Source organism: Macadamia integrifolia, chromosome 4 (genome assembly GCF_013358625.1).
Source record: "Macadamia integrifolia cultivar HAES 741 chromosome 4, SCU_Mint_v3, whole genome shotgun sequence".
Taxonomy (NCBI): Eukaryota; Viridiplantae; Streptophyta; class Magnoliopsida; order Proteales; family Proteaceae; genus Macadamia; species Macadamia integrifolia.
Genome location: NC_056560.1, coordinates 3,931,930 through 3,945,940, shown reverse-complemented (window position 1 = coordinate 3,945,940; position 14,011 = coordinate 3,931,930). Strand labels below are relative to the sequence as shown.

The following is a 14,011-nucleotide window of genomic DNA, read 5'->3' as shown; positions in this document are numbered from 1 at the left end:
ATGATCATCCCTAATATTTATTTCTTCTTATTAGTGAACATAAGCGAAATGCTGCATCTCTTCTTCCTCTGGGAATAATCAATAGTAAGATCCGATCTGACAGAACCCCAAACCAGTAGTTATAAGGTATTAAGTAGCAGGAAAGATCGATCTCAATCCCCAGATCTCCTTCACATGAAGAGAGGGGGGGGGGGGAGTTGCAGTTGCAGCTAAGACTCGGTGCTCAAGTTAGACTAGAAGGAATTAATTAATTTGATAGTGTAATAATCAATAGCACTCTGCGTGCGAATATTCGATAATCGAGCTCATATTATTAATTCATGGATATGTGTAGCGCAGTAACCCGCATTAATCATTAAACTAATCAATCTTCAATTTTAATTTATTTCTTAATTAATTGCATGTGATATAAACTTTCAGTAAAGCCTTTTTGTCGGGTGAGAAGAAAACCCTCATCCTTTGAGAAAAGAAATATTGAATAAGAAGTTAGTTACTGACTATTGGGCAATGGTCCTAGGGATGATTAGTTTATAATTTAATATTTAATAGATTATAAGAATTAATCATCCTTTAGGTCTTCAACGAGAAAACAATCCAACCAAGCAACCCCTATGGCCTTTATGCATCTCACTTGCTAACCCCACTTGTCTTTGTCCTCTTCTCATCGCCAAAAGGAGGAAAAGATAAACACCATATATACAATTATCAAAGAAGTAGTCTTGATTTGCAAACAATTATTAATTAATATCATTTAAGATAGCTTTTCTAGTTGTTGTTTACAATTTTTTTAGGGTCTCTTGCTTTTCTAATCTCAAACTAGGTCGTTTAACGTAATACTAGCTAGAGAGATTGTTGACGCCATGAGTGGAGCACAAACTTCAACTAACGAAAGTGTCTTAAAATACTAAGTTATAACCAAGCATTAGTGTGTTGGAATTGGGTACAAATTAAGGTTTAATTAATTCCCGTCCTCACAGTCTAAGTTCATTCTAGATAGGTTTAGATTAATAACCTAACAGCGGAGGCCTTGGAAACGCTGTCAATCTATATATAGGTCATGTGTCATGCCACATGGGGTCCTCGGGAATCCATGTCATGTGGAGGAGAAAAATAGAAGATAGTTTATAATAATGGAGCAAAAGATTGATCTTTCTTTCCTAACTTTTTTTTTTTTCTAAGTTCTTGATGAAATATGTATTCACATGTAATGAACTTATGATTTTGGACAAAAATATGTTAGGATAAAATGTCTTGAATTCCATTTATTGTAAATATGGTTTGATTTTGAAAGACCATCAAGAAGTCAAAGGCTTCAAGGCTATATGGGTATTTTAGTAAAAATTTTGTATAAGAATTTATTATATAATTGTAGTAAATTTTTTTTTTTTCTTGTAAATGTTCTGAGAGAGGTGTGAGGATGAGCACTGTAATCCTATTTTTCATTGATAGTAAAGTAGGATCTTATCTCGTGGTAAACATTAGTAATCTTGACGAACTACGTAAATCTCATTCATTGTATAATTGTTTTATTCTTGTTTTCTAATATTTTCTGAATCGGTTTAGTGTGATGTTTTGAAATCAATCTTTTTCAACTAACCAAAATTAAGTTTCCAATAACCTCACTATACGTAGAATAGTGTTATTGAATCAGGTTTCAGAATACGTTGTATACCTAAAATCTATTGAGATGCATACCAAACACAACCTAAAGGAGTACGACACTCAAGCATCCTTTTTTCTTTTTTTAGATAGCAAAGGAGCTCAATAACTACTTCAACTATAATTTTTCAATGCATTTTAAAGTTTTAAGGCAAAATGTTGTATGAGCCGCCCACCGTAATTGGGGTAGATAATGCATGGTCATGCGCCAAATCATATCGTTGGATGAACATGATAATGTACACTACATGACCCTTCACCCCATCCAACGTGTTGGTGCATTCACAAAAGCTCTCCTTAAACTTTAAATGGGATGGAACTGTGCAACTTGGTTCAGAAAATCTCCAAGGGCTTTACAGCGGAAGGGCAACCCAAATGGTATATTATGAGTGTGGGAGGACACCAATTAAAATTCAACTACTATAGATTAATTTAAGCACAGTTAAGAGGATTAGAAGTAGTCCGTAGAATTAATGGAGATTAATTAAGGTTCAATATCCAACTACTACAAAATAGACTAACGAAAAAATAAAAGGACGAAAGGGAAAATGACTGTGTCAAGATTTCAATATCTTAATCATGTCTCAAGCTTTGAATATCTTAATGATAACTATAAAGTCCCAACGCCGATGAGACAAGGAGTCGTCAAACTAAGAGAAGACATACCCACATATTATAAGGAACAGTGAAGGTGAACAGCAGATAACTAGTTATTAATAAAGCCTAGGATACTGGGATACCTAACACTTTAAGGCAGTTTCTTTATTTCTTTCTATCTCTAGAGAGAGGGAGAGAGAGGCTTTAGTTTCCAAGAAAAAGGGATAAGACATGCCTTGGGGATTTTACTGATGGACCGACCTGTTGGTAGTTGCACTGGTTCTTGTTAAACCCGAGAAAAATTAAGAATTATGTTTGTTTATTTTAATGGACCTAGCGAACCTCCTCTAGGCAGGGAGTGAGTTCTTTAATTATTCAATGACGTGAAGAAGAAGAAGATGAGAAACTCTTGCACCTGCAGTCAATGATCCCTATACAAGAAAGGCATTTGCGACCACTGACCTAGCTAGCTCAACCAAAACCAGATCGATCCAACCATTATTTAATTTAATTTAATAATAAATGTGTGTTAAGTATTGCCACCCAACTATAATTATTATTATTATAATATGTGTATGGACCATGGATGGATGGATCCATGCACTTCCCTATGCAAAAGTATGCCACGCACTTGTAATATTGGAAACCAACGCGCTTCTCTTCTCTTCTCAAAGTTGGAGAGAGAGAGAGAGAAATGTCAAACCAACGAACCCAAGCGAGCATGTGACCTTCCGAGTCAGCAAAGGCAAGTCCTCACGTGACAACCACGGCTCTGTTCCCGAAGAACGGAGCTCCGGATCAAGTATGTACCAAGGTCCCTTGTATGCCTCTTCTTCATGTCGTCATTAAGGCTGTGTTTGGCAGCTAAGATAAGAAAAGAAAAGAAAAGAAAAGGACAAAAAAAAAGTACAAAAATTTATATTATTTTCTTGACTTGAGAAATTTTCTTTGCACTTTATATGTTTTTCACCCAAGAAAAGATTTAGTATTTGAAATTCAAAATTTCTCTTGGGAATTGTGAAGTTTTCTTTTGTTTACCCCAATTTTTTTTTTTTGCATAAAACACAAGAAAACATAAGAGAATTTGAAAACATAATAAGACAAAAAATGAATGATTACACAAAGATTTCCCATGTGTCTATCTTTCTTCTAAAATTCAAATTTTTTTGAATTTTTTTATTTTTTTTTTCTTTTCTTCTCTTAGTTACCAAACATACATACTCTTTTTATTTTCTCACCATTTCATTTCTTTTATTTTCTAGATTTTTTTTTCTTTTATTTACTTCTCTTGGCTACCAAACATAGTATAAGGATATTTACAGAAGAAAAGAGATGCTACACTTAACAATTAACATATGGGGAGGACCCCATGTGAATAGAGAATCTGGACTCTACATTGCTCTCCTACTTGATCATCCACGACATCGAATGTTTAAAACTGAGTTTGTTAACCCAAAGGGGTTATCGCAGCTGGCTTGGAGGGGACATGAGACTCCACCTCAGGAAGCGAGGTCTCGTGATCAAAACTTCGTTGCTGCATAATTCTTTGGGGCCACCCACCTAAGGTTCACCAGGGCCCAAAAGCTCCCGATTAGTATGTGGCGCAGGGGTCATGTATGACCCTAGGGGGGATTTAGTCTGCCTAAAGTCGGATATCCCTCCTGTCTACCAAAAAAAAGAATGAGTTTGTTGTTGAAAATTTAGAAAAACCAAGATTTATTACAATTTTTCTATCATAATTTTAGATGTGAAGATTGACCCTAATTGGTTCTTTATCATACATCCAAATAGGATAATAATTTTTTTGGTGGATACCACTATTAGTTATATAAGAGATTCATATAGGAGTCAAGTAAGAAAACCCATGGAGGAGTCAAAATGGGGGCCTAAGAGGGCCACAACCTTCTTGAAAAGCAGGAAAATTACTAATAATTTTGTGACATAAATGCCTTCAATAGGACTTGATCCGCTAACCAAACACCTAAAGCACTCTCCTTAGGGAAAAATGCAACCACTAACAAAAGCCCTGGATGGGCAAACAACAAAGCTTGGTACCACCTAAAATGTCACATGGCAATGGAAGAAGGTGAAAAAAGTATAAAACCAATGGACATAGTGTATAGACAATGATGCCATTTATTTTCTTATGTTATTAATAATAATAATAATAATAATAATAATAATAATAATAATAATAATAATAATAATAATAATAATAAAAAAAAAGGAAAAGAAAAAACAACAACAACAAAAGCAAATAACATAAATACATGGGATCTAACTTAAATTTTCCCATGGAAACTTTGCGTTTTCCCTCCTCCCTACCTTTTTTTATTCCCTCTTATTAATGTCATTATGCGATGTTCACATTTTGATATGACTTGGATGCCATGGACCCATGTTAATAATGGAAAATATTTAACTATTTGATAAAAGGGATTTTCTTATTTACACCTCCTCATCCACCTCGTAAGGTGTCAAATATTTGTAACCTCATTTTTTACCCTTTTAGTATGATGGATTTTTTTTTTAATGAAGGTCAAAATATAATCATTTCACATAAAAAAATTACATTAAGTATCGCATTAAAATGACTTTCACCATTGGAATATTGCTCTAGTAAAATCAGTTATTTGATTCAGACTAAAAGAGTTAAAATGAGTCGAAGTATGCCTAAAATGACTTTATGAGAAGGGGTGAAAAATAGCATACACAACTTGCCTTGTACCAAGTACAGTTTTAAATAGAGTTTGTTGATATTCTACCAAAAAAAAAAAAGAAATAGAGTTTGTTGATTTGAGTTTAATTGAGTCGTTGGATGGAGAAACCATTTATTCCGTGGAATTAAACACCTATCATTACAATATTATGAGCAACATATGATGAAAATAATCAAAAAATTATTGTTTTTTCTTCTTTTTGTTTTCTTTTTTATTTTATACAAATACTTTATTAATGATGGAACGATATCTCAATATAGTCAGAGAACAACAATAGCCAATAGAAGCAATTCTCCAAGGATAAGAGAAGACTGAGACTTAGCAACCTCATAAGTAAAAGAGTCAGCTACAAAATTGGATTCCTGAAACAATGTATGAAAAAATCCTCATCCAACAAAGGAATCAACTAAAAATAATCAAAAACAATAGAAGAAATTCTCCAAGGATAAGAAGAGGACCTTCCGCAAAGAGATCAACAAATTAAAGTAAACACCTTCTATATTCATGAACTCTTTCCCAAAACCCAGCCATTGTCAGACCATCACAAAACCATGTTAGTTTCTATCGTAATTTCGCTTGCCCCTATATTATTGGCTGGTATCCCATCGGGCCCCAATGTCTTGGGATGTAACTTTCAGTCTATGCCTAAGAAGTACAATTCATTAGCATACTCTTTAACTAGGAATACCCTATCCTTTAAGAGCAAAATGATATGGCCAAGTTCCACTATGTGATTAATTCGACAATTTTGAGCTCAGATCGATAGAATGAATAAATTTGTATTTAATCTGAGAACAATTTAATAAAAATTAAAACGGATGGTTGTAGCATTGGCCCTTAGAACAGTCTCGATTAACGAGAGCCATTTGAAAGTGTGAGTCCGAAATTCCTAATACATAGATCAGGGGCATTCAAGCCACTTTTTTTCTTTTTTAAGTCAAATACCCTACATTTGGAGTATTTATTATATCTTCATGGCTTAATTTATATGTGGAACCAGAATCATTCATTATAGGTTTTTTTTTTTTCTTATCTTTTTAGTGTTCATTCATAGTTTGCACTTTGGAGTGTACCTTTGTCAGCAGATTTGTTTTGTGTTCTCTCCTTGGTCCCAGGGTTACTACTCCCATTGAATTTGCCAAAAAAATATCTCATTGACTTCTCTCTCTCAAACCAAGGGTATCTTTGGTATGGATACTTAATTCCGCCATGTAAAAATTGAAATTACTAGTACAATTGATCATGGGATACCTAATAAATGGTATGAACAAATTAGATATTTGGGATGCAAGTGGTAGATGATTAGTTAGATGGGATCTATCTAGCGTGCGTTTAAGTGGTCGCCCTTATTACCCTCTCCTCTTCTTGAAATAGTAATAGTATGGTAGTATTATAACAAGTGTGGCCTTGTAGACCCCTTTGCAAGTCCCTAGTGGATCCTTGTTTGGTTCTGGTGTGGGGCACTGGGGTTAATACAATAAATAAAGATTACATTTCAAATTTTAGACTGAAATTTAATGATTTATCTCTCGATCAATAACAAAATTCAATCATTTCTCCCATTATTGACATGCATGCATTGTCTTATTGTATGAAAGTTCTTCAACCTGGGTAATCCGATAACCTGAATCCAGGTCTACTCATGTTGGAGTCAAAGAAATGGAATAATTCATTTATCCTTTTGGACAGCGAGCTAGGTAGTAAAAAAGTTCTTGCAACCTAGATAGCAATCAAAATTCCATCATTTCTCTCTCCATTACACACCAATTCACAGAGTGAGAGGGAGGTGAAGTTGGTTGATCTATTCTCTGCATACGGGTGTTTAGGCTGCAAGTTCAATTTGTAAGTTTCTTCACTGAGAGAAGCGAAGCTAGCAGTTTAGAGGTATCAAAACCAAGGCCCTCAGGCCTTCAGTCCAAGTGTTGCAGTGTCAAGTACCAATTTACCACTAAAGTAAGAAAGCTTTGGGTGTCAAACCAATATATTGTGGACTGCGTTGTACTTTCAACTGGTAATTAGAGGAAGCGATGCTTCTTCCCATACAAAGAGCTACCCATAAAAATTAGATTTTAAATGCATAAAGTTTCTAAAACAATAGAAGGGTAATAATCTGGTATGGAACATCATCATCATGCAGATCGAGTCTGGAGTTTTGATTCCATTTCACTATTATTATTGTCTCTAACCTGTAATATCAGCAAGAAAAAAGAAACCTCAAACCTCAAACCTCGCAGAGAAGTAAAGGAAAAAATAAAAACACAACTTTTCATGAACCTTTAGAAGTCCTCTTCCTCGGTCGTACTATCCCCAATCAACCCTTAAGGATTAGGCATTCAGGCCCGGTCACAGCTTCAAATAAGCAATTAGGCTTCGAATTCGTTTCCTATAGTTTCGAGTCTTTCGACCATTACCCCAACGATTTAGATTCTTCAGCACACATCCAGCAGTTGGGAATCTCTTCGAATGTGCGCCCAGGCATATATATATGGTGCAGTTTCACTGACTGGTGTCCCTGTCATTAACAAGTATCAATACTTATTACAAAGTGGGAAGAAATAGAATCCAATTGGATATCTTAACTAACCTACACATTGCACGATATTAATTAATCTCGTTGATAATATTATATAAAAGTTAATAAATAAGTTTTGGCACTATCATCTTTGTAACTATCATCTATACAAAGAAAAAAAAAAAATCGTAACTTAATCAAAGTAATTGCATATTAGTCTTTCCACTAAAACAATATTGCATGATGGACTAAAGGGCTTGCAATTTGATTACTATCAAATACTTGTCCATCTAAGATGTCAATACATAGATTTTGTGTTGATAATTGGATGAAAATATTTTGTTAAAATTTTAATTAAATAATATTAGATTTTAAAAAAATGTTATAAACACTTTACAAATATCGTTACACGATCAGGAATTTAGTCAAATCATATACAAATATTCTATCTCCTTGATAATCTACAGTAAAATAGTGAATTTTGTGATGAATGATTTTTTTATTTTCATGATCAAGCACCATGATTCCAATACTCTCATATATAGTCAGAAACAGACATCAACCATTGGTCGCTAAAACCCCATGATGCGTTAATGCAGCAACAAAGATATCTCAATTTAAGGGTGTAGAAACTCAACCCTAAAACGATGCAAAAGATAATGGAAAAACAAAACAAACAATGCACACAGATTTTACGAGATTCGGCAAGGTTGCCTACGTCCCCGGTGAGATGAGATCCTGCTTCACTATCAATGGAGAATAGAGTTACAGCACTCTTCCTCACACCTCTCTGTATTGCTTGCATTACAGAGAAAAAAACTCTCGCTACAAATATATAGCGAAAAAAAATCCTAATCCGGATTAAACTCCAATTGCCCTCAAATAAAAAATTTGAGTGGAGGGCGCAACCCCCTACACCCCCTGCTATGCAGGGGGGCCTCCTGCCCCCCTTGCAACCGTCACAGCCCGCTAATCGGCTAGCTGAACCACCGTCCTGCCTGTCTAGGTGCTACACCAGTACTCCCTAGATTTAAACTGCGACGGAATACAATACATTATACACCAACAAAGGGATCAATTGAATTCCTTAAACAAGAATCCTATTTCCTATCAACTACTAGTGACACATGTAATATTCTTATGTGATGCAATACCACGCACATTATATGTGCATCCTCGTACCTAGATCTTGGAATCATCACTCCGAAGAATACGTGATGTAACGACCATATGAACTCGATGTCTAGTCATGTCTCTAATCGAGTATGTTTTAGGTCAAAACCTAAAGATAACCACGACTTGTTAATGATATGCTAACCAAATGAAATTAATATTAATTAAACATTCCAAGTTTGATGGACATTGATCCAACAAAAAATCCTACAATTTATTTAAAAATTCATTTGGATAAACTAGCCAAGTGGACAGAGTTGGAATACTCCTACGAGCAAAGGCGGTATCGTAGAAAAGAATATTAATGGTATTGATTACCAAGTGTCAAAATCTAATTCAAACCGATCAGAATATTGGATCAGACTAAAACTGAAACCTTATCAGGTAGTTTCGGATTTGGGCTTTTGGAAATCAATAAGAAATCGAAATAGATATGATCGACTATTAAGAGTTAATAAATATAAAAAATGAACAACCGACCAAAAAGTAAAACAACATTTATTGTTGAAAATAATATGTGGGAATTTTATCACATGGTCAGTTTAGGCTCATATGCACAAATTCTAACTAAATTGATTAGGGAAAAGCTGTGGAAGCAGAAGGACTACTGGAAGCTCTGAAGATGGCGATTATCAAGGGGTGAAATATAAATGTAGTTAGGTCGTCAGATCATGAATTACTTAATCTTATTTCACAACCAATCAAAGGAGCAAGGCCTCTAAACACTTTTTCACTTTTTTAAGAAATATGAATTTTCTACATCTATTATGTTTTCTTACATAGAGGTGAGTAGTCACTCAGTTAAAACTTTATGATTAATATGGCTTGTAAAGCTTCTAATAGCACTAAGAACTATGGAAACTCTCTAAGTGATGTATTAAACTCTAATCTTTAATGATTAGTTCTCTTCTCTTTGATAAAAGAAAAAAAAAAAGTGAAAATATATAAATGACCATCTTATATTATAATTTGAACGTTCATCGCAAAAAGTAAAACTACATACATGTAATCAAAGGTAGTGACGCGTCTTTAGCATGAATCAAAATCACTTTATCTAAGAGAGAGAGAGAGAGAGAGAGAGAGAGAGAGAGTTGTAAAAAATCACTGTGGGTTAGGGTTTTCTGTAGCAGAATACCGCCACCCCAAACCCCAAACCTTTGTTCCGCCGCTGTTCGTGTTAAGCTGGGATTTCCGCCGTTGTGTGTGTTTATTTTGGGCCGTTGTGTGTGCTATTTTCTCCGCCTTCGTGTGTTAAGTTTTTCTTCACCTTTGTGTGAGGTTTTACCATGAGTGGAGGTCCTATTGGTGATGGTGACGATGCCACCGATGATGACGACGAAGATGATGATGCATCTCAAACCCCCTTGCAGGCAGAGATCTTCTCGCCTTCAACCTCCTCGATGTCTCCTTTATGCCTTTTGTGCAGTTCAAACCGCCTATTGTCTCGCCTTCCCCATCTCAGCTGAAGCAGCAACTAAATATGGTGGTGTGCTTCGACGTGGGTATTGTCTTCTTCCTAGTGAAGAAGAGGGCATTCATCACTTTCGTTGTTGCTATAGTCCCCTACCCATGGCCGCTGAAGCAAGCACCACCGTATGCTCCTTATGTTTAGATTGACAAGTTCAAATTTGAGACCCTTTTTGCCGAGAACTTCGACACCTGGGATGCTCGTTTAGATCTCATTCTTGGGATCTCAATGGCCACCAATGTCGGAGTTTTCACCGGAGCCGACATCAAGAAGGGCTGTGTTGGAGGACTCAATGGTATTTGTTTTTTTTATTTTTGGTTTTGACATGGGTGGCAAGCTGTGAGAATCGAGTTGTTTTGGGGGAGGATGGTGTTGTCTTTGGAGATGATGGTTTGCTTCTTGTCGCAATCGTCAGAGTTGTTGTACGAACCATTGAGTTTCTTCTCGGCGGCGTTGTCTCCGGCATCTTTGGTAGTTGGTCTTGCTTTGGGCTGCAAGCATACTATGACACTCTCGTGTCTGGCTTGTGTTGGGTCGCATGCATACTGTGATACTTTGTGTTTGGCATGCGTCGCTCTTATGCCCATTTGGACTCTACCACTCTCTATCGTGGAAGAGGAATTTGCACCTGTTATTGAAAGTTGTGTTTACAACTGTATTTCTATAAAAGTTATTGGTTTTGCCCATCCCCTATCATGGAAGGCTTCGTTGATGACATGTACAACATATTTGCCATATTCCACTCCTTGGTTTCTTGTTTTGATAAACAATGTAACCTTGTGTAACTCACGTCTTCTATCTGAATGAATTATTGTTTATCAAAAAAAAAAAAAAAATCAAAGGCAATGGCGAAAAATCATTATCATCCTATGTGCCAATAAGAGACAAAACATATTCTAGACAACACAATACCCAAAAATACCTCATATACTACAGATTTCGACCGAACGAAGTGGAAGCCCATGCATATTATTAATTCTGATTTTTTTTTTTTGTCATATTCTATTGAGGCCATAGGCCATTAGGAGATGGCATCCCAGCTAAAGGAAAGGCGAGCAGAGAAAGGGGGTGTGAGGGGGAGAAGGGCAAGCGTAAAAGGCAGGGAGGGAGGGAGGGATACCGGATGTTTACTGCCACACGTCTGATGGGGAGGAAAGTTGTACAAGCGTTTTTATCAAAATAAATAAAAGGAAAAAAAATACCACCCGATGGTGTTTCATAAAGGAAAATAGAATCAAACAGTGAAAAGATGTCTATGCCTTTGAATCCACTTTCCCATGTATTTGGACATATGTAACATTATTAGATAGCATTATTTCTCTCATAAATAAATAAATAAATATAATATAATATAATAGAGCTTTATTGGTCTAGCATAGGAATACCCATCTGGTGTGAATATATATAGCAGGGGCAGCTGAGTTTTTTCACATTCAGTTGTATTGGGGCGTTTTCTAAACCGAACCGGCAGACTTTTTTCCCTCTAAAATAAATAAACAAACAAAAACCTCACCAGACACCAGTGCTCTATTGTTGCATTGCACTCGTAGCCACCCCAACACCAAATGGTTGAAATCGTCTGCAATTCCAATCTCATACAATTCCGTACAATACCATCTTCAGGCAGTGACACGTGTATTGATACCAATACAATGGTCCAGATCTGGTACAACTAATAAAACATTAAATCAGTGAAAAGGTATTTAAATCAGATCTGGACCATTGTATTGGTATCAATACACGTGTCACCGTCTGAAGGTGGTATTGCACAGAATTGTACGAGATCGGAATTGTAGATAATTTTTTTCCAACACCAAAAGGTACTTCCTCATGATTAATGAATGTATTCATCAGGGACTGCAACCTACAAGGACACTTGATCACAGAGAGAGAGAGAGAGAAAGAGAGAGAGAGAGGGAGAAAGAAATTATTTATAGGAAAAATATTTTTAAATATATAATTTAATTATAATGAAAATATTTTTTGTGAGAATGTGGTCCTTGCACCCAAACACTGATATGATGGCCCACCCTAACAAAAAGAAAAATAATTCATTTATAAATACTTCTTCATATGTTTCTATTGATCCTCGCGTATGTGTAGAAATCACAGTCCCGCACTCCCCACTCAATGAGGTAGAGAGAGAGAAAAAGAGGGGAGAGAAAGTAAGGAATTGCTTTACAACTTTTACTCGGTAAGGTAATGTAACGTAACTCCAGGCAGAAACCAGAATCGGCGAAGGAAGTTGGACCATAGTCTCATAGGCTCATTGGCGGGGGAGGGGGCGTTACACTGTTGGAGGGTGCTTGTAACCTGCTACAGTTAGGGTTGACCCTTTGCAATAGGTTTGGGTCTAAGGCATGACATGGTGTGGCGCACGTGGGGATGCATCTTTATACATGCAACACACCATTCATTCGCTCATTCATTTAGACGGATAAGAGAGATTAATTTAACAGGATAAGAGAGAGAGAGAGAGAGAGAGAGAGAGAGAGAGAGAGAGAGATCTAAGCGGATTTTGCAATGCAAAAGTCCAAGACCAACGAGACCCACACAAGAGCAGGGATTGGTAGAGAAGCCGTGAAGGTTTTGGTAGAGAATATCTTAATTTAAAATGACATCAATGCCCTCCCCAGCAGGGATTTAAACATTGGGATTCGGATCGTTCCGTATCAATTTGGATCAGTTGATTTTGCTCCTATTTTTTCATAGAAATGAAAATTTTTTCAAAAAAAAAAAAGGAGAGCAAATATCAGGGAGTAATGAAAATTTTTTCAAAAAATTAATTAGGAAAGAAGAAGTTTGAAACACAACATGACTCTTACTATCAGACATAAAGGGGTGAAATGACGGTCTTACCTTTCATGAAGACGAAAATCTCATATTTATTAATACTTTCATACATACTCCAATGGCCCCATGTTGACGCTGGTCACACTATCTTTGGAGGAACCTACTCCCAAAGAATTAATTTAAAATAAGGAGAATTCGGTAATTGCGCTTTCATTGGCCCCAGAAGATCCACCCAACTTGGTATCATCCATCTGGTTTTATCATGAGGGTGATTCATTTCCTCATCCCCAAAAGACAAAATCCTTCTTCCTCAAAATTTTCCATTTTATCATATAAATAAATAAATAAATTTAATCTAAAAGATATTAAGAGAAGATTCTCAACCCCAAAGGCCCCAAACCCCGTCCATGTTCTCTTTTGGTAATGTATGGTATGTCCGAGATATAGATATGACTATTTAGTACTTCGTCTGATCCTTGGTTTGTTGCATTACTCCACCTAAGGGTCTGGTCGTCCTCCAGGCCTCCACCCCACCCTCTCTGTCTGTATCTCTCTTCTCCCAGTCTTCGCTTTCTAAAACACTCAAACTTCGTCCCACAGAAACAAACAAAGCCGTTCTGGTTTTCGGTTTCAGCTCTGCTTAGCTATTACCCACTACGTACGCACCCACCCTTAAAATGCGCCTCTCTCCAGTCCCTCCGTCCGTTGTTCCCACCCATGAGCTGCCTTGTGTTCCTGCATCTCATGAACATATATCTAGTCTTCCCAGTTGTGTGGTTCTGTAGATTAGTGGATTTGGTGGGATGGATTTCGGGATGGTGGGTTTGAATGACTTTGTGGACTCTGAAAATGGTTTTAATCCTCTCATTTCAGAAACCAGGCAAAAGGGGTATGGATCTGGGTTCCTCAAGCAAGAGAGATCTGGGCCTGTGGAAGATGATTGGAGAAGCTTGAAAATGACCAGAACAGATGATTTATCGGCCTCGAAACCAATGCTGCATCACCAGAGGACTCCTACGCTGCTGAGATCTAATTCCTTGTTCCCTGACAGTCACCACCAACCTCAGATGTTGAGTTTCTCTTCGTCCA

General features: G+C 36.5%; 1 protein-coding gene across 1 annotated transcript in view; it reads left to right on the top strand.

Annotated features, from left to right (window-relative positions):
- The first annotated feature begins 13,400 nt into the window (after positions 1-13,400).
- The window catches only part of LOC122075380 (growth-regulating factor 1-like), a 3,837-nt gene continuing 3,226 nt past the window's right edge, over positions 13,401-14,011 (top strand). The window contains exon 1 of the mRNA XM_042640367.1: positions 13,401-14,011. This exon is cut by the window's right edge and continues 117 nt beyond it. Within this exon, the coding sequence (XP_042496301.1) occupies positions 13,726-14,011 (286 nt within the window). The 5' untranslated portion in view covers positions 13,401-13,725.